At 47.2% G+C, this 25,572-nt stretch overlaps 1 protein-coding gene and 2 pseudogenes across 1 annotated transcript; 2 read left to right on the plus strand and 1 right to left on the minus strand.

Annotated features, from left to right (window-relative positions):
- Positions 1 to 2,066: 2,066 nt before the first annotated feature.
- Positions 2,067 to 3,971, plus strand: LOC136469243 (glutathione S-transferase T3-like; annotated as a pseudogene).
- Positions 3,972 to 4,278: 307 nt separating this feature from the next.
- On the minus strand, positions 4,279 to 7,493 carry LOC136472361 (protein ALP1-like; annotated as a pseudogene).
- Positions 7,494 to 8,519: 1,026 nt separating this feature from the next.
- Positions 8,520 to 14,587, plus strand: LOC136472362 (uncharacterized). Its single transcript, XM_066470073.1, has 2 exons — positions 8,520 to 9,162; positions 12,817 to 14,587. The coding sequence occupies exons 1-2, from the start codon at positions 8,818 to 8,820 to the stop codon at positions 14,263 to 14,265; spliced, it is 1,794 nt and encodes a 597-aa protein (XP_066326170.1). The 5' UTR covers positions 8,520 to 8,817; the 3' UTR covers positions 14,266 to 14,587.
- The last annotated feature ends 10,985 nt before the right edge of the window (positions 14,588 to 25,572 follow it).

Genomic DNA, 25,572 nt, shown 5'->3' on the forward strand with positions numbered 1-25,572 from the left:
TATATACTCTCAGTTTAGTTTTCTAAGCACTAATAATGAAATCATTTAGATTTGTTCTGTTCAATTGAATAACCAAACAAAAATAGCGATAATTATTTAGCTGATTTAATCAAACCCTAATTATGATGTATTTTTATATAGCTATATATCATTTCAGTGCTCACACCAGGCAGCTTTGCCTCGGTGTAAAGCAGACAGCCCCGAAATAAATAAGAACGGTTTGGTCCCAAATTAGTATGAACGGTTAACTGATTATCGAACTAAATAATTTAGTTGAGGGATATCAAACATGGATATGTACCTTAATTAATTAAAAACATATTCAATTATTTTAAAACTGCAATCATGCCATGTATATAGTATCAGGTTTTTTCATAGAGAAAGGAATGGTAAGGAGGCAGACCTGGACTGCAGGTAGCCTTGGCCAATGGTGTCGTGACCAGCCCTGAACGACTTGTGCTAGCTGCTGATGCACCGTTGCCGGCGGCAGGTTCGTGGACGGCGAGGCTTGCGTTGGAGACGGCGTGAGGCCTGAGGGAGCAGTGATGAACCAGAACCACAGAGCCTGCAAATCTGGGACCTTAATATATTAGAAATCACACGGCTGCGTTGATCCTCACGGAGACAAGAGGCAGAAAAGAACAATTAATTAAATTAAGCAGTATATGAATTTTCAGTATACAGTTAAACAGGATTGAAGATCACGGTATACCTTAGGCCAATCGTGGGAGGACCAACGCTGGCTGTGGAACAGTGATGCAGTCCACTGGACAAGGGATCTGAGGTGGGTCAGGCGGTCGTGGTGATGCGTGGTACTCGTCTCCTCCTGCCTATCGAGAGAAATCACCGTGTATTGGATAGACGGAGGTCGCCGCTCGGTGGCTGGCCGTATCGCCGAGGTGGGATGATCAGGGCAGCAGTCACTCGCAGGCCCTTGGTGAATGGTTGTCCGCTGCAGGTGGCCCCTTGTCAAGGCTGGGAGTGGGAGGTGAAGGAATTATCGGTGTCGAGCTCAGGGCGGCAAATGAGGAACGACGACAGATGGGCGTGGAGAGGTCCTTAAAGAAAAGAAAAGAAAAGATGGAAAGGGTGTCCACGATTTCGGAGCAGTTGATTTTGCATGCGGGCATGCGGCCGATTTGTGAGGGGCGCTGATCTTGCGTGGTGCCGATTTTGCATGGAGGCGCCTGCAGCTGATCGTGAGCAACAGAAAAGGAGAGGAAATCAGAAATATCTGGAGGAGGCGTGGATCCTAATGGGGAGAGGCAGACCCAAAACAAATGTCGCACCAAAAAGTGTCCACACTTTGTTCTTTTTAGTTGTAGGAGAAGATTATTATAGGTAGAGACTTGTCTCTGCTACACTAGATGTTTTATTTTGTTTAGGCATACGTGCATGCCAATGCCATGTGGGTCCCTCCTTGCATGCGGCGGTGGGGGGCTTACTATTCTTCTCAAAGCAACTCCAAGAGACGATGTATATTTGTCTTGAAGCCAAAATTTAGATTTTTTAACAAAAACAGGCCTCCAACAGGTTATGTATCCGGTCTTCCAAAATACAAAGCCATCTATCCCGTGAAATCCGCTATCCAAAGATAGCCTTCCACGACGGCTCGCTATTTCTCTTCCCCGCGCAAAATTCTGCTCTGCGCTCCCCTTCCCGCATCGTGGGAGAATTGTTTTCCACGTGCTGTAGCACGACACCATCTTCGTACCCTCCCTCGTCTGCGCAGCTGCCTTCAGATGACCCATCACCTCCGTCCTCCATCCGTGCGGTTCCCTACATCCCTTGCCCCGTCCGTGCGCCTCTGGATGGGCCTTCCCCGTCGGCGCGTCTCCCTCGGATGGCCGCTGCCTGGTCTGCGCGTCTCCAGACGGACCTTCTCCATTGGCGAGGCTCCCTCAGTTGACCCTCCCCGTACGTGCTGTTGTCGTAGCTAGGTACCACGTCCTTGCCCTTGTGCTCGTCGGTGTGCCTAGTCTCGGACACTCATTCCCGACACACACGGTGGGCAGCCGCCCCTTCTCTGGCCTTGCATGTCTCTAATTTGCATGTGTTTCCTCAGAATGTCGCATCCATCTGATGGCGCTTCGCCCACCCTGTGCTGGGAAGACCCCAATTTTGCTTCTATGTACTCGTTCCCTATGTTCCCAGTGGCTGGCGGGTGGGAGCAATCAGAGTCGCCGTCGTTGGCTTGGTTGGAAAATGCGGGTGTTCCTGGGCAGCGGCGGCGAATTATTCCTCCCAATGTCGCGGCCACTGCATCGGCCTCCTTCCCCAACATGAGTTCTGGTGAGTTGGACAGACCTATATGCAATTTTTAGGTTTTCGTGTTGCGATATATGGTTTCTGAAGAATGCATGACCCGCGTTCGAAATGTGTTTGGTGTTGCTACTAAAAGGAAAGTGTTTAGATTTAAATCAATGACATGTTAGACAAAATCACAGAATTGCTTTCAGCTACTATTGTACTTGGGACAAAAACAGTCATGCACAATGGTGTTCCAATCATACATGTGTCCTGAAAGCATTCAACAATTTAAGTAATCTTCTCTTGCCTTTGCAACTATAATCCTGAAAGTCATTTCTGCACGGCTAATTGCAAGTTAATTTGGGGCTTAGGTATTTTGATTAGTTGTTGCACGGCTAGGCAATGTTCTGAAGAGAGTATACGCAGAACAAGAGCCTTGATAGCTCTGAAAATTGCAGTAAGCTTACTTGACAAAGTTCAGATATGGACACTCGATAGAGAAAACAAGCATGTAGTTCTTATGAAGTCCTCAACTTTATATGTCCATGGGAGTCCTATTCTCGTGAGGATGAAAGCATGTATTTTGAAACTGTTGCTTATCTGGCACGCTTTAATTTTTTCTAATTGCTGAAATCATAATTCAGGTAATGATCTTATATGTTCACAGGTGGCATCGATTCGGAAAGATCTTTCACCGACATGATTATAGGGGGTTGCACTCCTGCTACTTTGTCTGATAATGTCGCGCATACTAATGAAACACCAGCATATGAGGAGGCCCCAGGAAGTGTGAAAGGGCAAAAAAGGAGCAAAAATTTCACCAAAGACGAGGACTTAATGTCGGTCTTAGCATGGCTAAATGTGAGTTTGGATCCGGTGCATGGAGCTGATCAACCACGTTCGACATATTGGAAAAGAATATATGATTATTTCCATTCCAACAAAATATTCGCTTCCGATCGAACGCAAAACTCCCTAATGAGCCATTGGTCTGGTATACTGCATGATGTGAACATCTTTGCTGGTTGTGTTTCAAAGGTAGAGGGTAGAAATCAAAGTGGCTTGTCTATCGATGATAAGGTTAGATAACATACCTTGCCCCTCCAATTGTATATTATGTCTGTCTACCTCATGCATTCTCGGTGTTATTTGCAGCAAGCAAACGCATTGACCATGTTCACGGAAGAAGACAAGATGCACCGGAATTTCCCGTACATCCATTGTTGGAAAAAAATTGAAAGACCAAGACAAGTGGATCAATAGGAACAACCCAAGTGGAACTCAGAAACCAGCTCCCAAAAAGCAAAAAAAAAAAACCACTGCGAAATCAAGTTCTGCACAACTAGTTGTAAGTAGTAATGTTGATGATAGTTAGCCTGCAGTGCCTATGCTGGACAGGCCTACAGGGAAGAAAGAGAAAGACAAATTACGGCAACGTTCCAGCATCGAAGCATTGGATTATCTGTTGGCGAAAAAGAAAGATGCTGATGCGGAGAAGGAATTGAAGAAACAGGAGAGAGAGTTGAAGAAAGAGGAGAGGTGCCAAAAAGCCCTTGCTTTGCAGGAAGAAAGGTTAAAACTTGACCAAAAAAAAGTTTGACTTTGAGCGGGATAGAGATGAAAGAATTTTGAATGTTGATACGAGTACCATGTCAACCAATCAGCAACAATTCTATGCGCACCTAAAGGCTAAAATACTTGCAAGACAGCTCGAAAATTAGGACCGTCTTCTTCAATTTTTAGATTTCTAGCATAGTGTGAGACATGTCTATTTTTCTCACATTTTAGATTTCTAGAATAGCGTGACTAATGTTCTTGTATTGTCCCTTGTTATCTCAACTGATATTTGTCTTTGATGTGTACTCTATAAAGGAGTAGTTTCCATTGAACTATTAAAAGACAGATCAAGTAAATTGAGTGGCGTCCTCATCTCAAAATCAGATTTATTACAGTATTTATTACATTAGATAAATAAGATAGGTCCTCAAACTAATACAAAATGCCTAGATATTGTAATATTAAATGAAATCATTCAACAATATTATTTGTATATAAATCTAGAAAATTATGCCATAAGTGTTCGATAAGGTCGGCTTGAAGCATTGTGTGTGTTTCCTTGTCCTTGACCTTCTTGTAATTCTAAATAAATTCATCAAACTCAGGTATATCATCGTGTGATATAGTCACATTTTCTCCCACATCATCATATCTAAAATCTTTTTCATCAACTCCTTCATCTTCAACAATCATGTTGTGCATAATGATACAAGCTATCATGATAAGTTGAAGCGTATTTTCATCCCACAGACGAGCTGGCCCTCGAACGATGGCAAAGCAAGATTGTAGAACTCCAAATGCTCGTTCAACATCCTTCCGACAAGCTTCTTGTGCTCTTGCAAAATACTTCTTCTTATTACCCTGCGGCTCAGGTATGGTCTTCATGAATGTGGCCTACGATGGATATATACCATCTGCTAAATAATAACTCATTGTATAATCATTTCCATTAATGGTATAATTTACCTGTGGCCCTTGACCTTCAGCAAGCCTTGCAAATATAGGAGATCTTTGAAGAACATTTATATCATTGTGTGAACCTGGCATCCCAAAGAATGTATGCCAAATCCAGATATCCTTAGAAGCAACAACTTCTAGTATAATTGTAGGCTCCTTTTTATGTCCCATATATATACCTTGCCATGCAACAGGACAATTCTTGCAGCTCCAGTGCATACAATCAATGGAACCAAGCATGCCTAGAAAACCTCTACTCTCACCAATTGTCGAAGACCAATACTAGGGTATCCAAAGAGGAGAGGCTAATGGTCATCAACATTAATTCATCCGAATAGTCAAAAGAGTGACTACGGCTCCAACAAACCCCTAGGTGTGCCTCTGGGAAGGACTCCACCTCGCCTGACCCCGAGGCCACGGGCTTCACCTCGCCCGACCCTAGGGTTTGCACTCCGCCTCGCCCGTCCTTTGGGGGAGGGCTCCGCCTCACCCGACCCTTGGGTTTGCGCTCCGCCTTGCCTGGCCTCTAGGGGAGGGCTCCGCCTCACCCGACCCCAAGGCCATGGGCTATGTTTCGCTTGACCCTTGGGTTTGTGCTTCGCCTTGCTCGGCCTCTAGGGGAGGGTTTCGCCTCGCCCGGCCCCAAGACCACGGGCTCCGCCTCGCTCGACCCTTGCGTTTGCACTCCACCTCGCCCGATCCTTGGGTTTGCGCTTTGCCTTGCTCGACCTCTGGAGCAGGGCTCCGCCTTGCCCGACCCTAAGGTCGCGGGCTCTGCCTCATCCGACCCTTGGGTTCACGCTCTGCCTCGCCCGACCCCAAGGCCACTAGTTTCGCCTCGCTCGACCCTTGGGATTGCGCTTCGCCTCGCCCGACCCCGAGGCTGCGGGCTCCGCCTCACCCGGCCTCTGGGGAGGGCTCCACCTCGCCCAAGGTCGCAGACTCTGTCTCGCCCAATAGAGAGCCATGCTGCCGCCAACCACTCTAGGTCCAAGTGTATGAGCCTGGGTCAAAGCTCTGACACCAGGGAGGAGACCGGCATGCCCCGATATAACCCACGGCCACAACAGGCCATACCCGAGGATTCACATCAGGAACAACGTCAGACGTACCGATGCTGTTTTGCCTAACCCTCGTACGAACACTGACAGGCGTGTCAGTTCACCACGATGTCCGCTAGGACGGAGTTGAGCGCCATGATCGACAGACGACGCCTACGCATGGCGCCAGTGATAGACAGGGCTACGACGTGGAACCGTCCCCGTTGACATCAACAGGGTCGGTGGGACCCACATGAAGGATAAAGACCTAGTGATCCTGAAGGCCTTTGGCTCTCTCATTCTTCTTTTTTCCTCCGCTGTAACCCATGCTTTCCCTTGGCCTATAAAAGGGAAAACAGGGCGCCCCACGAAGGGGATCGATTGATTGATTGAGGCCAGACCCGATCGAACCATCACAAACCCATTGAACCTCGAACCGACCAGAACACAACACAAGCACTCGGCTGAGCAGCAACCGAGCTCTCGGCATCCGTTCACTCCTTCCACCAAAGACTTGGGACCTGTCCCTCTCTCGCCCATTTGTAACCCCTACTATAAACTTTCAGTGCTAGTAACATGAGCAACGATGAACTGGACGTAGGGACATTTTACCCGAACCAGTATAAACCTCGTGTCCTCTAAGCACACCATCTGAGCCAGACGCACAATACTAAAAATTTACTCGTTGGTGGTAACTCGAAACACCGACACCAATTGCAAGTAATCTAGCAGTACCATGCTCATTAGGCAACCTCAAGTATTCAGGTCCAAATACTTGAACAACAACTGTGACAAGCTTTCTAAGACTTTCTAGAGCAGTACTCTCCCCAATACGGATGTAGTCATCCATAGCATCAGCTGCTACTCCATAAGCTAACATCCGAAATGCCGCTACCACCTTCTGCAAACAAGATAGTCCTAGGGGTCTAGCTGCATTCCTCTTCTGCACGAAATAGTCGTCATACTCTTCAACATCATTCATTATACGTACAAATACATGACGCCGCATTTGAAACATGTGGCACTTGATATAAAATTAGCCACAATTGAATGCATGCGCTAAACATAATTGAACAAAATATGAGAAAATTAACCTGCGCCTAAAATAGCTCGGCCCATACGTAGGATTATCTGAGAAATAATCTTCATACAGTCTGATGTGCCCCGACTGCCTATCACGATTCAAAACATGATGTCCCTCTATAGAACCAGGATGGCTTGCTGAATTTGCAATGTCTGACACTACGTGTGCTGCCGCAATATAAAGTTCATCGTCATCATCCGAAGATGACGACGACGACGAATCCATCATCTCATTCAATACATCTTCCAAATCCATTATAGACTTTTGATTAGGAGAATCCTAGGAATTTGTTCGAGCACCTACACAAGGATTAAAAAAATAAGATGTCTGGTAATTATTTCCCATGCAATGTTACAAACTCAATCTGCTCATCAGATAATGTGACCTAAATAAATATTTCAAACAAGAATTAACACCAGAATACCATGCATAAACATCATACATCTCAAAGTCGTCAGTGTTTGCATCTCTGTTCTAACGAAATATAAGAAACTAATTTAGTATTAGAAAACTTACTTGATAGAACAGGGCAAGGTATGATAGAACAGATGGCGGGGAACTCTGATCTCGTGCGGAGGCAGCAGTCTGTCGCCGCCAGAATCAGCGTCTCGTGGTGCAGAACGCCGGTCTGAAGTCAAAACCTGGAGGCCGCTGAGTTCTATTCTCGCGGGAGAGACGTAGTCCACGGAGTCCTATTCTTGCGAGGGAGAAGTAGTCCGTAGGATCCAATTGTTGCCACAAAACTAGGATCGGTTGGGATTTGGATGACAGGTATGTTGACGTGGCTTGTTTTCAAATATAGAAGAGCCAAAATAGCTAGGCCGTTGTAGAGTCCTCTTTTTTTATGACTTTTCTATTTTACACATGGCTAAAACAAGGAATTTGGCTAGCTATTTTTAGATGAACTCATGGAGTTGCTCTCATGTGGTGTTCTGCTGTATTGGTGTGGGCCCGGTGGTGCCACGGCCCTACTGGTTTTTGTGTTTGGTCAAAGGAAAAAAGAAAAACGGGCCAGAGAGGAAATCTGGCGTGCGGTGCGGTGCCGTGGCGTGGCGTGCCTCTTCCGTTTGGTTGAAAGGAAAAATGGCAAGCCTAGCGTTAGGGTCTCGTCTCACTCTCAAATTGCTTGGCCTGCTGGTCTCCGGTCTCTCTCTGGGATTAACCGAATAACCGTTGTAGTAGTAACTAGTAAGGTGTGGCTTCTGCATGCCTTGTTGACGAGGGAAGGAAATTAAGGAAGCGCGAGCAACCACAACGCCGGGATAAGCCTGCGCGCGCCGATCGTTGATTAGCTTACTTATATTTGTACAAGTAGTACGTACTACATCTGTCCTAAAAAGAATACAATTATAAATTACGTGTCACGAAAAGTGATTCAACGTTTGACCAAATTTTTATTGAATAATATTTACAGTTATATCCTTAAATTAACTTATTATGAAAATACATTTCGTAATTAATTTAATGGTATTTATTTGGTATATAATTAATCAAATTTAAGGTACTAAAATGTAACACTTCACTAGAATTACATTTTTTAGGGAGGGAGGTAGTATATTCTACGTGTGGCTGTCGTACGTAGCTGCGACCTGCGTGCGTATACGGAGACGGAGGGACGTGGTTTCTTCTTCTTCTCCTCCTCCTCCTCCTCCTTTCTTCCGTAGATATGTACTGTATAGTGGAGTCGTCGTTTAGTGCAGTGCTCTCTGCCGCCTCTGCTTTCTTCTCCCTCCCTGGTCGTCGCGGCCTGGCCGGTGCAATTATATATATCTCCGTGCCGTCAGACAGCTAGCCCTCCATCGATCCATCGATCATCCATGCATATAATATAAATTATATATTCCAAACCTAGCTAGCTTGGTTACTTGAAGCAAAGCAAGCAAGCTACTAGCTAGTTAGGCATCCATCACTCCATCCATCCATCCATCCATGAAGAAGAGCTTGGAGGAGCAGCGCGACGAGGAGGAGGGGGCGGCGTTGGTGCCGCCGCCGCTGCCGCAACATGAACAGGAGGAGGATCCGGAGAAGCAGCAGATGGAGGATGAGCACGACGGTGAAGATCATCAGCACACAAGAAGGACGACGACGACGACCAAGCAGACGACGGAATCATCATCAGCCGAGCGGCAGCTGGTGGCGGCGTGGTGGAGACGGAGGGCGCAGAAGCTGGTGCCCACCAGAGGCGTGGGCCTGGTCATCGCCGGTCTCCTCGTGCTGGCCTTGCTCGTCGTCGTCGGCGGCACCAGCCGCTGGATCCACCTCGACTACGCATCGGTATGTAGCTACTTAGCTAGGACATACATGTCCTTAATTACTGCACACATAATTACTGGCTTACTGCAGAGTATATGAATGAACTGCACACATGCAAGAAATTAAAGCATGCATGATCTAGCTATATCTATCTGCAATATAATTCTGCATGATACTCGTAGTATATATGCATGATTTGTAGCGCGGCAGCAAGCTATAGCAGCTGACGATGCATGGTAGTATGGTTTACGGTGGAGGATCGGATCAATAATAATAATAATCAAAAGGAAAATTAATATATAATCCCCACCATGAACAACCTGGCCAGACCCGGACACACGGCAGAAGAAGGCTTGAACTACATCTTCAACGCGTGAAATAGAAATAGAATAGAATGGAATGGAATTCAGCAAGAAATTCTTCTCTCTCTCTACTTTTGCTGCTATCTAGATAGTCCACGGATTACATGCATGATATCATCGTCAAGACTCCCAACATATCCAAGGCAGCCACGCATGCATGCAGCTAGTAATAGCTAGTATATGGGCGCCCTTCAACCTTGACTAATCAATCTTCCTTGACACGTACGATGCATGACGATATATGACAACATCACAAACTAACTTGTAGTCTGCTACAGTATATATATATATATATATATATATATATATATATATATATATATATATATATATATATATATATATATATATATATATATATATATATATATATATATATATATATATATCCTACCTGCCTACTATACTACTCCTACAGAAGGGCCTGTTTGGTTTCCTCCTGCTAAACTTTAGTCACTTTATCTACTAAACTGCCAAACAAACTGACTAAAAATGGGCTAAAGTAGTTTAGTCACATTAGTACCTCAAGAAAGTGCCCAGTGGACAAGGGCTACCCCTCATTATTGCTTGCCCCCCACCCTGATTTGTATATTCATTAGGAGTAGTTTGGTCTTTGTTGAACTGCTTTAATAACCTTTAGTCACTGGAATCAAACAGGAGTGACTAAAATTTAATTATTGGTTTTGGCAGCTAAATTTTAGTCATGGAAAACCAAACCGGACCTAAGTCGTAAAGTAATTAACCCAATTATACTAATACGTAAGTCAACACTCGCCCGGCCCCGGCCCCGGCCCTTCATCTTTTTTTCTCTCTCTTCCTACCTTGACTTGGAAATGGAAACACACACTAGGTGCTTGTTTAGTTCTTAAAAAGTTTCCCAAAAAGTGCTACAGTAGCCATTACATCGAATCTTGCGATACGTGCATGGAGCATTAAATGTAGATGAAAAAAAAATTGCACAGTTTGGTTAGAAATTACGAGACGAACGTTTTGAGCCTAATTAGTCTATGATTGAACACTAATTGCCAAATAAAAACGAAAGTGCTACAGTAGCCAAATTTCCAAAATTCGTGAACTAAACACGGACTAGGTAGCTAGCATAGCAGAATATAGGACTGCCTAGCTGACCGTTCAAAGCGCTTCCATGCCTGCTAGCGGCTACCCTATACCGTAGTAGCTCTGGATGTGAGCTGATCGAGATACATGATTGATGTTGAGAGGCAGGCAAAAGGGTAAGGTCGGGTAGCTATAGCCAATTAGCCATCTCCAGTGCAAGAATGCATGTGCGTGGGTTCCTTGCATGGTCACGTACGCACATATATGCACCATCCCTTATGAATCCATCACGAGGAAAGCGTCTCACGGGATATGCGCCATATTTCTAGCTTCCACATATATGCATGATGCATCAATTGCCATCGTCCTAGCTAGGTTCATCTATACCGTATCTCCCTCTCTTCGTTTAATTTCTACATGTATGTATGTACTAACTATGTACGTAGTAGTACCCGCAGCTTCACAGTTCAAAGTCCAAATAAACTAGCTAGGTACGTGCCAAATAATTAAATAAGGCCACATATTGATCGATCGATCTGGCCGCCCGCCCATGGAAACAATTTAGACGTGCGTACCACGTACTGACTTTTCAAGAAACAAAATTCCATCCATTGTTTTGACTTCCAAACCCTGACTTGGCTGTGTGCACCGATAGCGATGTCCATCTACCTTCCTTTTGACATCACACTCATGACCACGACAAGCTATTTACTACTAATGCTCTCTCCATTTCAAAGTCGTAACCTGTTCTTGCTTTTCTACAAAATTACTCCCTCCATCCGTCCATAAAAGAACGCAATTATGGTATCCGTACCGGTCAATTGAGCTCAAATTTGATCAAATTTATAGTAAATAGTATTAGCATTTATGTCTCTAAATATATTTATTATGAAAATATATTCTATAACTAATTTAATGGTACTTATTTTGTATAAAAAATGTTTATATTTTTTTATATAGATTTAGTCAAAGTTTGGATTGTTTGACTCCTCGAAATCCGAGAATTGCATTCATTTGTGGACGCATGTAGTAGCTTTTGTTAATTATATACATAGGTATATATTATGTCTAGATACGTAGTAAAACCTATATATGTATTTACAAAAATCAAAATGACTTTTAGTTTACAACAGGGGGAGTAACTATAATAGGGTCGCTACATACTTTCTCATAAGTATACATAGTGCAAACAACCAAAAGCGCCAAAGTCCCATCGGATCTCCTTTTTTCACCTCAAGCTTTCACTTGAAGAGGGCAACTTACTCTTTGAGCTGCTCATCTTTTTTCATTGGCTTAAGCTTTTTTCGGTCTAATCGGTGCATGTATACAACTTACAGTTTGACCTAAACGGTCCATTAAATGGTTTGACCCCATTAATTGGTTTGACTGTTTGAACAACCAAAAATAGGGAAAACAACTTAAATAGAACGGAGGTAAATATGATAATTAGATTAGATGATCTAAAAGGCTTTTTATATGATAGGAGAGTGAGATTTCAACCACCACGACATTGGCATGCCACAAATTGACATAGTAAATATACGAGGGAGACTGAGATTTAATAATTTCCTTCACAGAAAATTTTTACTCGCTAAAATACTTTATTTTGGACATGCATAAATATGTGTATGATATATATATACTACTACTACTACCACCACCACCCACTAACTCAGTGGCACACTAACTCAGTGGCACAGCACAAACCTTGTCTAACCCTCCTTAGTCGGGGAACACTAGCTCAGTGGCACAGCACTAACCTTGTCGAAACAGTGGTTTATATAATTGGCCGAGGTGTAGTTATCAGGTGCATTTTAAGTCAAGTCAGCTACATAAGTGCTTTGTTAGGGTGAGAATTGATGGATGGAGACAAACACTTGCACCATTACGTTGCACCATCATCCCATCCATTACAGTATTGTATATAGAGGTAGTAGTACTTAGTAATTAGAGAATTGCTATTTTTCAGCTGTCTGAATTTTCAGACAATAATTTTACACAACCAACTTGTACAATTAAAGCAAACTCACAAGGGATAATTTATATTATTTTATAGTCAGACAATAACAAAATTACATGTTATCTAACACAACAATGAAAAATCAGACACCTTAGATATGGGAGTGCAGTAATTATAGTCAGACGAGAATAGTATGTCAGTTTCTTGTGTAATCTTTTGCATTGGCACTTGGCACAAGTCATTTGAACTTATGGCATTGCATTGTTCTCTCTAAATTTGCATGCATGTTGGTTGCAGTCGTTTCTGCTTGGGAGCGGCGGCGGCGTGAAGCAGCACCGATGGCCTCCTCACCACGTCCCCTCACCTGAAGCGGACCTCGTGCCCATACCCTTCAGCTGCGGCAACGGCACTGTGTCGCCGGGGACATGCCGCCGCCGTGACACGACGACAGTACAATCCCCCTCTCCGTCGCCGTCATTGCAACCAGTAGCGTCGTCGACGTCGTCCTCCAAATCAGCATCGAAATCCGCCCCTCCTCCTCAGTGCCCGGAGTACTTCCGGTACATCCACTCCGACCTGTCGCCATGGCGCGAGACGGGGATCACGCGCGAGGCGGTGGAGCGGGGGCGCGACAGGGCGGCGTTCCGGCTGGTGGTCGTGGATGGCCGCGCGTACGTGGAGACGTACCACCGCGTGTTCCAGACGCGGGACACCTTCACGCAGTGGGGCATCGCGCAGCTGCTGGCGCGCTACCCCGGCCGCGTGCCGGACTTGGACCTCATGTTCAACTGCGAGGACATGCCGGAGGTGCGCGCCGCCGACTTCGCTGCCGCGCCGTTCCATGCGCCGCCGCTGTTCCGGTACTGCAAGGACGACTCGACGCTGGACATCGTGTTCCCGGACTGGTCCTTCTGGGGGTGGCCCGAGGTGAACATCCGGCCCTGGGCGCCGCTGCTGGAGGAGATGGCGGCCGAGATGGCGCGGCTGCCGTGGGCGGAGCGGGAGCCGTACGCGTACTGGAAGGGCAACCCCGGCGTATCGGGGGAGCGCGGCGACCTCCTCCGGTGCAACGACTCATCGGGGGAATGGAGGACGCGCGTGTTCTGGCAGGACTGGGGCGCCGCCATCCGGGACGGCTTCCGGGACTCCAACCTGGCGAAGCAGTGCCGATACAGGTACAAGATCTACGTGCGTGGGCGGTCGTGGTCCGTGAGCCAGAAGTACATACTCGCCTGCGACTCGCCGGTGCTGCTTGTCGCCACCCCCTTCAAGGACTTTTTTTCCCGGGGCCTCGTCGCCGGCAAGCACTACTGGCCTATCGAACCCGGCGCCCGCAAGTGCGCCGACATCAAGTTCGCCGTCGACTGGGGCAACGCGCACCCGGAGCAGGCGCGCCGGGTGGCCGAGGAAGGCAGCGGATTCGCGCGTCACGACCTCAGCATGGACTACGTCTACGACTACATGCTGCACCTGCTCACCCAGTACGCCGGCCTACTCCGCTACAAGCCCACCGTGCCGGAGAACGCCGTCGAGCTGTGCGCCGAGACTGTCGCGTGCCACTCTGCCACGCACGCTAATAACAGGGAATTCGACTTCATGATGGAGTCCAGGGAGAGGTACGTCGCCGACTACCAGCCCTGCACGCTGCCACCGCCCTTCACCGCCGATGAGGTGAGGGAGATGACACGAAGAGACCAGGAGGTGCGCGCCAACGTGCACAAGATGATGACCACCATGACTCCATGACGACCTGATGATCAGCTAGATAGCTAGCTGACGTCGTCCTTAACTCCTTACTATACGAAATACGATACGATACGACTCCACGCACGTCACCAAGCTCCACGTCCACAACATTCATGGTCCAGTCATGGATTCTGTTACTATCTTTCCATTTTACTATTCTCTATTCTCTATATATCTATACATTTTTGGATATCCAAAATTCTTTATAGTCGTACGTATAGATGATGAGATTATATATGACAGCATTGGCCCACTGCATGGGGACTGGGAAACAGAAACTTCTTATATACTCAATACTATTGTTCAAAATAATTAATCTTATAATCTTACAACACATCGGCTGTATTTATTTATTTTCCCAACATGTAACTATTAATAAAAGGGTTCCATTTTCAAACTCTATTCAAATTTACACGTTTTTGTAATACATGGCACTGATGTGTAGGCATGAGGCACATGGGCAGCAAATTTGGCCCGGCACAGGCATGGCACGAGCCTATGCTAATCGTGTACAGCATGCTTGGGCCGAGGATGCGGCCCCATTAACCTATCTCTTATCAAGCGAGGCAACATGGTTTTGGGACCGCTAGGCCAGGGTTTTCATGGGCTGTTGACGGAAAATTAGAAGTAGTAATTGCTTTGTTTAGGGCTGGATCAAGGGGTGGAGCCCCAAGCCCTAGGTGCAAACCCGCCCTGCATATGTATACAATTCTTCGACCCTCAAATCCTAGCTTCTTCGTTCTTCCCTACCGCCGCCATCCCAGCTGCACGCTGCTCCTGCTGCTTGCTGCTGCACCACACTTGCCAGTAGCCTGCTGCCTTGCTAGTTGCTGCACCGCACTTGCCAGCAGCCTGCTGCCTTGCTTGCTGCTGAAAGTCTCCTACTTGGTCAATGCATTCACACGAACAACCTTGCATGCCACACCTTCCTGCTCTTTGCACGCACTCGTGTCCCAGCACCCTACGCCCAGCCTCCTCTTCACTCCTTGACATGCTGCAAGAAACAGAGACACCGTCCGCCATGCTCGTACTTTATCTCCAAGCATGAGCTCACAGCTCACCATGCTCCTTGTGATCATCTCCAACGGCACCCTCGCAGCCTCCGTCATGCGTGCTCACCCACACGCGCGCAACCTTGCTGAAACAGCTGCGCCTCCCACGTCGCCATCTCCCGGACAACAACATCCGCATCTTGCCGCAGGCCCTGTAGAGCGTGGTCCACCTGCACGTTCAGGCTCTGCCGTGACAACGATGCCCTCGCACACCTCCTGTGCACAAGACATGCTGCACCATGGCCACACATCACCGACACCCTCTGCTCGCTATGTCGTGCCGCCGCCCCTATGCAACGCCCGGTCACACCACCACCACTATGGTGCTCCCACACTCCAACCGACCCGGCTCCCACCATGTCTGGCCCTGTCGGTCTGGATAGCGAGCCAAGGCCGACGCTCCCTGTGCCGCCTTCACCGGCCACTGTGTCGGTCTGACCGCCACGATGGTCGATCCTCACCGACTTGCAGCCCGTCGGACGGTCTAGGCCTCCTACCTAGAGTGTCCAACACCACCGACCAGAGCACCGGTCGCCGCCATGCTCCACCTTCACTACGGGAAATACGTAATTTGCCGAGTGCCAAATTTTGGGCACTCAGCAAAGACCTGCTTTGCCGAGCGCCGCACTTGGCAAAATATGACACTCGGCAAAGAGGCCTGGCACTCGGCAAAGACCTGCACTCGGCAAAGGCTGTCTTTGCCGAGTGTGCCTGGCACTCGGCAAAGGCAGACACTCGACAAAGATTGGTAGGGCTTAACGGCATCCAGCGGCGTCCTCTTTGCCGAGTGCCCCCCGTTTGGCACTCGGCAAAGAATTTACTTTGCCGAGTGCCAACCCTAGGCACTCGGCAAAATAATTTTTTTGTTTTTGTTTTTTGCCACCAATTTTTTTTGAAGCTTTAGTACACTACCACAAACAACATGTTTAAATTTGGGACATTTTCATTGCCTTTTGGCATATTTCTATAGTTTATTTTGTTTTGTTGAATTTTTCCAGAAAATGTAAGTTTGAACTGCAGGTGCATCGAATAATGGATTACATTCGTTCAAAAAATGTTATCCTTGTTTCTTAGTGTAAATTTAGGCTAAATCCAGGAACTGTCTCAAAATTTCGATCAACGTGCTCACGGGGCAACACCGCCAACTTGCGTGGGACTGGTTTTTTAATTGTATAAAATGCGAACGAATTCTGAAAATCATGAAACTTGTCGAGTTGTCGCCGTATCGTATCGTATGCATCTGCCTGCACCGCATCGCCTCGCCACTGCACCGACACGCCGCTGCCCCGCTAGCCTAACTCCACCGCCACCCTAGGTATAACCCCCTCCTCCTTTGCATGCATGTTTTATATGGTCACGTAGCCCAGTTAGGCGTCTCCCGTTCGAAAGAGATATGGTCGGAGGTATGCAGATCTTTGCATATCTGCAACCGTATCTCTTTCGGATTGTCCACGTATTTTGGACAGCCCGCGGATGCGTAGATAAGGTTAGTTTCCATGGTTCGCTCCGGTCCGAGACAGACTTTCGGCATCACCTCCCTGTTGTTCTCCGGATACACACTCTCCCTTGCAGAACGTGTATCGGGAGAACAGCGGGGAGGTGCTGCCGAAATTCTATCTTGGATAGGTGCGGAGCATTGAAACTGACCTCATCTACGCATCCGCGGATGGGATTAGGACCTATCCTCACCTATTAGATGGTAGGAACGCCGTGCAGATGCAATTGCTGGTTATATTACTCGCTTACATATGTATATGCCAGAGGATGGAGAACCGTGATTGGATGTACACGGGCCACGCAAGTATGACCCCAGAATGGATGACTAAGACTAATGCTTTCTTGGAGCATTCATTTGGCGAGGCTGCTAGAGGGTCGAGTCGGATGCCGTGTCCCTGCAGCAAATGTGACAACCGTGTAAGAAAGAATAGGAAGAACGCGGGGGAAGATCTTTGCAAGTATGGATTCACGCCAAACTATATCTGCTGGATCCACCATGGTGAAGCCGATCGTATTAGAGAGGAGGTGGTGAGACCACGCCTCGAGGCTTTTGATGGAGATGCGGGGGTAGCAGACTGGATGGATGACTTTCAGAAGGCACGGTTCGGTGAAGGATTAGAGAACGAGCCAAAGGAATCCGCAAAGGAGTACTACGATATGTTGTCTTCAGCACAGAAGCCCCTTCACGAAAAGACAATGGTTTCGCAACTGGATGTCATTGGACGCCTAATGGCATTCAAGTCGTAGTGTAGCATGAGTCGAGACAACTTCGATGGTATGTTGGCAGTTGTTGGATCCCTGCTTTCGGAGGGTCACTTTCTGCCGAAGAACTTGTATGAGTCACAGAAACTTCTTCGTGCCCTTAAGATGCCATATGAGCACATCCATGCTTGTCCGAATGGTTGCGTCCTATTTAGGAAAGATCACAAGAAAGCAACGCACTGTCCAAAGTACAAATCCTCTAGGTATCTGGAGGTCGACACTAGTGATGGCAAGAAGGAACAACTTGGTATCCCCACAAAGGTCCTACGGTACCTTCCTATCATACCGAGGATCCAACGGCTGTACATGACAGAGGAGTCCACGAAACAGATGACATGGCACAAACATGGCAAAAGATACAATGGTGACAAGATGGTACACCCATCGGATGGCGATGCATGGACCCATTTTGATGGCATACATCATGGTAAAGCTGAGGAGGCTCGGAATGTACATGTAGCGCTGGCAACAGATGGGTTCAACCCCTATGGATTGCTGGCGGCCCCGTACACTTGTTGGCCCCTATTCGTGATCCCCCTCAATCTCCCCCCCCCCCGGCGTCATGTTTCAACCCAAGAACGTATTCTTGTCACTGATAATTCCTGGACACCCGGGGAACAAGATGGGTTTGTTCATGGAGCCTCTCATTGATGAATTGATCCTTGCTTGGAAAAAGGGGGTACTGACATACGACCGAGCTACAAAGAAGAACTTCACAATGCATGTGTGGTACCACTACTCCCTGCATGACTTCCTGGTGTATGGCATATTCTGCGCGTGGTGTGTTCACGGGAAGTTCCCATGCCCAATATGCAAGATAGTTGTGAGGTTCACTTGGCTGAAGAGGGGTGGCAAGTTTTCTTTGTTTGACCAACATCGTCAATTCCTCTCTCTTGACCATCCATTCAGACGAGACGTCAAGAACTTCAGGAAAGGGGTTCAAGTCACCGACCCTGCACCTCAGATGATGACCGGTGCCGAGGTTCGTGCTGAGTTAGAGGCTCTCAAAGATGATAAAGAGAAAGGTGGTTTTATTGGATATGGTGAGGAACACCAGTGGACTCATAAATTGGGCTTGACTAGGCTCCCCTATTTCAATGACCTTCTTGTTCCACACAACATTGATGTAATGCACACAGAAAAGAATATCGCCGATGCGCTTTTTGCAACACTCATGGACATTCCTGATAAGTCAAAGGACAACGTTAAGGCTAGACTAGACCTGGCAACGATGTGCGATAGGCCAAAGCAAGTGATGAAGCCTCCCACGCCCGGCAAGAAATGGAGAAGGACTCCGGTCGATTTCATCTTGAAAAAGGACCAAAGGAAGGAAGTACTGTAGTGGATCCAGACGTTAATGTTCCCTGATGGGCATGCGACGAATTTGAGTAGGGGAGTGAACTTGTCCACTATGCGAGTCTTAGGGATGAAGAGTCATGACTACCACATATGGATTGAGTGGCTCCTTCCTGCGATGACCCAGGGATACGTCCCTGAGCATGTGTGGCGCGTGCTGGCAGAGTTGAGCTATTTCTTCTGCCAGCTTTGTGCCAAGGAGTTATCTCAGGGCATGATTGATGACTTGGAGAAAGTGGCACCTGTGTTGCTCTGCAAGTTGGAGAAGATCTTCCCACCCGGCTTCTTCCTGGCGATGCAACATCTGATTTTGCACCTACCGTACGAGGCACGAATGGAGGGCCCGTGCAGGCCTGTTGGTGCTATACAATTGAGAGATGTCTAAAGATTCTTCAGAAAAAGTGTAGAAATAAAGCCAAAATTGAGGCTTATGTGGTAGAGGCATTCATTCTGGAGGAGGTGTCAAACTTCACAACAGCATACTATAAGGATGGCCTTCCCAGCGTGCACAATCGTCCCCCTCGTTACAACGCGGACGAGAGTTCATCGAACCTCAGCCTTTTCAAAGGGCAACTCGGAAAGGTAAGCGCATCGGGCACCAAGACCTTGCGGCATGATGAGTGGCGCACTATCATGCTGTATGTGTTGTTGAACCTTGACGAAGTGAAGCCTTATGTGCAGTAAGTTCTCAATGAGCTTGTTACATACGCCCTTGTCACTATCCTCCATCTATCGAACCCCCTTATCTCTTGTTTTTTCAGGGAATTTCTGAAAAAATACTGGAGAGGGAATAGGGCTCCTTCCCCTCAAGAAGAAGATAGTCTTCTCAAAGATGGTGTGCCCGATTTCATATCCTGGTTTGATACGAAGGTACCGTCCAATTTACCTCGTTCAATCTTTGACATCCCACTTTGCTCCTACGAGCGAGTAATGTAACGATCTATCCGGCCTCACCTTGCAGGCCCGCAAGGATGCGGAAATGGATGCTGAGTTGAAAGGGCTCGCCAAAGGCTTCGCCTACAAGGTCAAGTCATTCACCGTTTATAATGTGAATGGCTATCGCTTTCACACAAGAAACTACGAGCGGAGTTGGCCCAATCGGAAAACCACGAATACCGGAGTTCATACGTCCGGCACCGATGAGCGCGACTACTACGGCATATTAGAAGAAATATATGAGCTCAATTTTGAGTGTCGCAAAGCTCCTAATTAAGTCGTATTCAAATGCCATTGGTTCGATCCTAATGTCACGAGAACAGCCCCTAAGATTGGATAAGTCAAAATTCAACAGGATTCTGTCTATCAAGGAGAGGATGTCTATATTGTGGCTCAACAGGCCACACAAGTTTATTATCTCCCATGGGCGTGCCAAAAAGACCCCAATCTTATCGGTTGGTACCTTGTGTAGTTGGTATCACCGCACGGTAAACTGCCTGTCCCAAACGATGAGGATTACAACTTTGACCCAAACACACGGGAGTTCTATCAACCAGACAGGCTAGAAGGGAGGTTTGACATAGACATGTTTTCGCTAATGGGCATGGAAGTAGACAATGACATTGATCAGGACGATGGAGATGAGGACGACGAAGAAGAGGTGCAAAATGCTTGAGCGATTACAGTTAGCCGATGACAATGATGACAACGATGGAGATGAGCCCGATTTACTCGACAATATTGATAGTGATGACGACACCTATGATCCAGCCGCTGCCGATCGTGAAGAATATTTCTAATTCATGTAATACTATATTATTATTATTATTATTATTATTATTATTGCAATTATGTTTCGTTCATTTTGCATCTCTTTATAAGTACTTGTAATTTAACTGTGCTAATTGGTTTACTCTTTGAAATTGCAGGCACTCGACAAAATACCAGGCGGAAGGCAGGCCCGTCGGGGGGTCAACTCCCTCTACATGAGGGAGCGCTCACCACCCCATGCTGAGGAGGACCCCTTGCCGGAGCCGCCGACGAGGAGGACGAGGAGCGGCCGCCCCCGCGGCCTTCCGAGGACGAGGGTGCAGCCGACTGCCACCCCGTCGGTGGACGAGGACGACCAGGCGGTGGGCTTGCACATAGGAGGGGGTGGCACTTCCTCTGACTCGTCGGACCATGGGGAGGCGGCGATAGCGACACCAGGGGGTTCCACTAGCACTGCCTCTGGCTCTACCTCGTCGGGAGTCTACTTGCGCGGGCCCTTGTAGCTCCCGACGCGGCCGATCCCACTTCACCGGCGCCCAGTGATTCGACCCAGCGGTGACAAGTAAGTATTATTTCACTACTATTTCATATGACATGTTGAAAATCGAACTGCATCTCCACAATTCTTCTTAATGACTCTTGCAGCAACTGGGAAGTTGTGTCTGGAACGGGCCGGCACATCAATGGCACCCTAGGCCTTCTGATTCGGCAGCACTACCCTGGCATGGTCACCTACGCCTCGGTGACTTTGCTGCCCTGGACGTGGGACCACTTCTACGCCGCCGAGGACAACGAGTTCGGTACCGTCACGGCGCGGATCAAGGCCGAGTTCTGGGTGAGTCTTCATCGCACTAAATTGGTCAATACTACGCATTCATTGGTCGTTCTTGAAATAATGAAATGATACATGATGTCTGTATGCAGGACTTCTTCAGGTGCGACGAAGGGTTTGAGGACCGGGCAGCGTGAGTGCAGGACAAGGTCTGTAGCTCCCGACTCTCGGACCTGTACTACGAGACGCGGCTCTAGTGCATCATCAACTACAGCGCCGACGCCCTTGGTCAGGTGGTGAGGAAGGCCGATGCCAGGACCAGGACGCTCACCAAGGAGCAGTACCTCTTGGTAAGTACGAAACATTAATACTGACTCCTTCCATGAAGAATAGGTAGGCTTTATTTCATCTTCTGACATATCAATAATTTGATGGTATGCAGCAATGTCCTGATTGGTGCGCCAGGCACCGCCTTTGCTAGGAGGCCATTGTGGACAGGTGGCTCTCGGAGGAGTGGGCGGAGAAGCACAACATCCGTCGGGACTGCCACCTGCAGATGGGTGGGGCATCACACCACCAAGGCAACTGGAGCCTTAGCGCGTACGCCCAGACATGGGTAATCTTCTTTGTGTTTTCATCTTTATTTATTTATTCTAACGTTCAATTCTCATTACTTGTAATCATCTTTGTGTTTTCCTCGTAGTCCCAGGCGCACCAAGGCCAGGAATGCAACGAGTTCATGGCGTACGCCCTAGCACACAAGGGCAAGGCAACGGCCCCGGAAGTCACCTACAACCTAGCGGACGGGCCCGAGGCGTACACCAGTGCGAGCGTCCACAGCAAGCTTAGCGAGTACACCTCGGCGGGCCACGAGCGCCATGGGGAGGACTTCGATCCGGCCACCCAGCCCCTGGACACAGACCTCCTCATGAGGCTGGGAGGAGGGAAGCAGCACAGCCGGTACTGGATGGCGGACAGCACAGTCGACTCTGCCTCTGTTCCCAACCTCGCTGAGATTCGAGCAAGGAGCACGAGCTCCTCCCTCCCCATACGCTCTCGGCAGTAGAGCTCACAGCAGTAGATGGTGGAACTCCAGGTTAGTACTGTTTTATTCGTCGTTCATTGCTTTTACACATCTACCTTGCCTTTGCATTGTTTAAACATTGCGGGTGGAATGTTGCAGGCCGACTTGCGGAGGTTGGAGGCCCAGCAGGCGGCCCAGGCGGAGGCCCATCGGCTGGAGATGGAGGCTATACAAGCCCAGAGGGCGGCCGAGACGCAGAGGCTGCAGGACATGTTCAGCTTCATGGCGAGCCTTTAGACCTGTGCTGTGTGTTGATATATATGTGATTTCTTTGTTTGCGCTGATGGAAAGCAAAAAACAAAAAAAGCATTTCCCCCCTCTTTGCCGAGTGCCACACTCGGCAAAGAGGGCTTTGCCGAGTGCCGTGACCATGGCACTCGGCAAAGCTGGGAAGCAGAGACCCAATTTCCCAGCTTTGCCGAGTGCCAGAGCCATGGCACTCGGCAAAGATTTTTTTTAAAAAGAAAAAATTTCTTTGCCGAGTGCAAGAGTATGGCACTCGGCAAATAATTTTTTTTTTAAAAAAGAAAAAATTCTTTGCCGAGTGCCGCTGAGGTGGCACTCGGCAAAGAGGCCGTCAGAGTTGACGTCGGTTTTTTTTGCCGAGTGCTGACGTGACACTCGGCAAAGGCTTTACCGAGTGCCCGATATGTGGCACTCGGCAAAGAAACCTTTGCCGACGAGTTCTTTGCCGACTGCTCTTTGCCAAGTGCGGCACTCGGCAAAGCCTTTACCGAGTGTATTTCGGGCTTTGCCGAGTGCCGCAGGCACTCGGCAAATTGCTGGTTTTCAGTAGTGCTTGTGCCACCCTGAGCAGCACCTCAGCACCTGTCGAGCATGATCTTCGAGCTTCCACCTCTTCCCTCGCCTCCTAAGATCCTCAAAACAACCATACAACTTCGATACCAATTGTTGTGATATCGGCGCCTAACACGCATCGATTGCTTGGATCTACCTAGGCGAGATGCTCACGAGAGATCGCACACAACACATAAGAGATTTGATGTTTGGTAACGAGGTTCGGCCGAAGCCTATGTCCCAAGAGCATGCTTATGGATGCTCCTCCCCGATACCACGACACCGGCTACCCGGGGCACCGGCCAAAGCCGCCAGCACCCCTTGCGAGCCTGTCACTACGTGTTGCTTCTCACTCTCGTGATGGAAGTGGGTTACAAGTGCAGCCCCCTCCTTCTATAGAGGGATCAGGTTACAAGAGTCAACACCTAGCTCATCTAACCCTATAATGCTAATTACAACATAAGTCTACTATAACCCCATTAGTACAAATAAATATTTGACATATTTTTAACATCTATGAATTTTATGGCCTGTTCCCACCGTATGTTACTACATGTTATGCAAATGCACAAAAACCGTGGAGATGGTCGCCAAGGAAGGCAGTTTCGTCAAGTTGGCTGTTTTTTTTCTTGAAACAATAAGTTGGCTGTTGAAAGGCGAAAGGGAGCTCAGCCAGCTCAGCAAGGCCTAGGTGCAAACCCGCCCAACATATGTATATAATTCTTCGCCCCTCAAATCATGGCTTCTTCGTTCTTCCCTACCGCCGCCATCCCAGCTACACTCTCTTTTCCCTTCCACATAGGTTAGTAGCGTGGCTCCGCTTGGTGGTGCGGCCTCAACGAACTCGCGTGGTGGTGTGGCCAGCCATTGCAAAGGCGGTAGCGGCATCCTCCTCTTGGATTTGATTCATTTTTTTTACATAGGATTTGATTTGACTTTGTGTGTGTATGAACAATGAATGTGAAGGATGAATTTTCATGATCAAAGATTCCTCTTGATTTCATGTTTTGTTGAGCTAGTCGGGCTAGCATGACCCATTGGGCCCGTTAGGCCGGCATGGATAACCCAACATACCATTGTGCTGGGCCAACCTCAGGTGGGCCGTGCCTTATTGGGCTTGTTCCGGGCCACCCATTTTTGGCCATCTATACCAATATGACCAAATCTAATACCTTTTGCATTTTAGGAAAATTAGGAAATGTAAACTTCTTTCACTCACGCCATATCTATAAACCAAATATATTTTGGCACATATATGCATCTTAGATTTCCTTCATATTCTCTCCATTTCAAATTATAAGACGTTTTGGTTTGTCAAGATGCATAACTTTTACTATGCACTTAGATTTATACTATGTCCAGATACATTGTAAAAGCAATATATCTAGAAAGGCCAAAACATTTTATAATTTAGAATGGAGGGAGTATGTGCTTAATTGATATTCTATTTTTTACAAGGACATGGTTCCAAAACTTTGGAAATTAGTAAATAACTTTAAACAATGCTAACCATCAGTTTTTAAATTATTACACTATTGATTTTTTCCATTTATTTGCATCTTTTGTAAATACTAGGTTTGTGGACGTGGGTTGCAGCGGGGGAGCTGAAAATTTGTTACAAGATAACTTGTTGATGAATCAGCGTCAAGCTTCCCAAGGAAGCCATCGATGAGGACGGATATGTCTGGTTCGTTGCTCACCAATCACACATGTCCGTGTAGCTGGATAGTCATTGAAGTTGCCCCAAGATACTCACGTACATTTCATAGTTGTCAAATCTTTGTCGCATCTCTATACTTACCAATAACAACCGTGACAAAAACGCTAGTAAGGATGCTAACAAAAAAATAATCGGTTTTCAAGACCATGTAGTTCCTACTTGTCCTCATCATGGATGTCCAGCAAATGGTTGCTTGGTAAAAGCAAAAGTTCTTCAGCCTATTATTGCTAGAAATATATAAATACACAGCATCTCCAGGAGACTCTCCATATCCTTCCTAAATGCTAGGAATAGAGATTTTGATGAAAAACTATCCTCCAACAGCTTTTCCAAATGGTCATCAAAATATAGCTATCTTCTATTTTGGATTTTTCGCTAGCCAAAAATAGAATACGAGAATGACTCTCTAGAGTGTGCATGAGATATAGAAAAACTGTTGGAGAGTGAAAAGATATAGAAAGCGATTTTTAAACAAATGACTTTTCAAATAATGATTTAAAGAGTGAGATTTAGAAAGGCTCTTGGAGATACACTTGGATGCTGTCTATCAAATTTATGC

Source organism: Miscanthus floridulus, chromosome 8 (genome assembly GCF_019320115.1).
Source record: "Miscanthus floridulus cultivar M001 chromosome 8, ASM1932011v1, whole genome shotgun sequence".
Classification (NCBI taxonomy): Eukaryota; Viridiplantae; Streptophyta; class Magnoliopsida; order Poales; family Poaceae; genus Miscanthus; species Miscanthus floridulus.

Excerpts from the sequence above, each read along its gene's own strand:
- LOC136472362 (XM_066470073.1), top strand. The coding sequence starts at position 8,818 with ATGAAGAAGAGCTTGGAGGAGCAGCGCGACGAGGAGGAGGGGGCGGCG. Across the intron at positions 9,163-12,816 it reads TCCACCTCGACTACGCATCG|TCGTTTCTGCTTGGGAGCGG; the intron begins GTATGTAGCTAC and ends TGTTGGTTGCAG.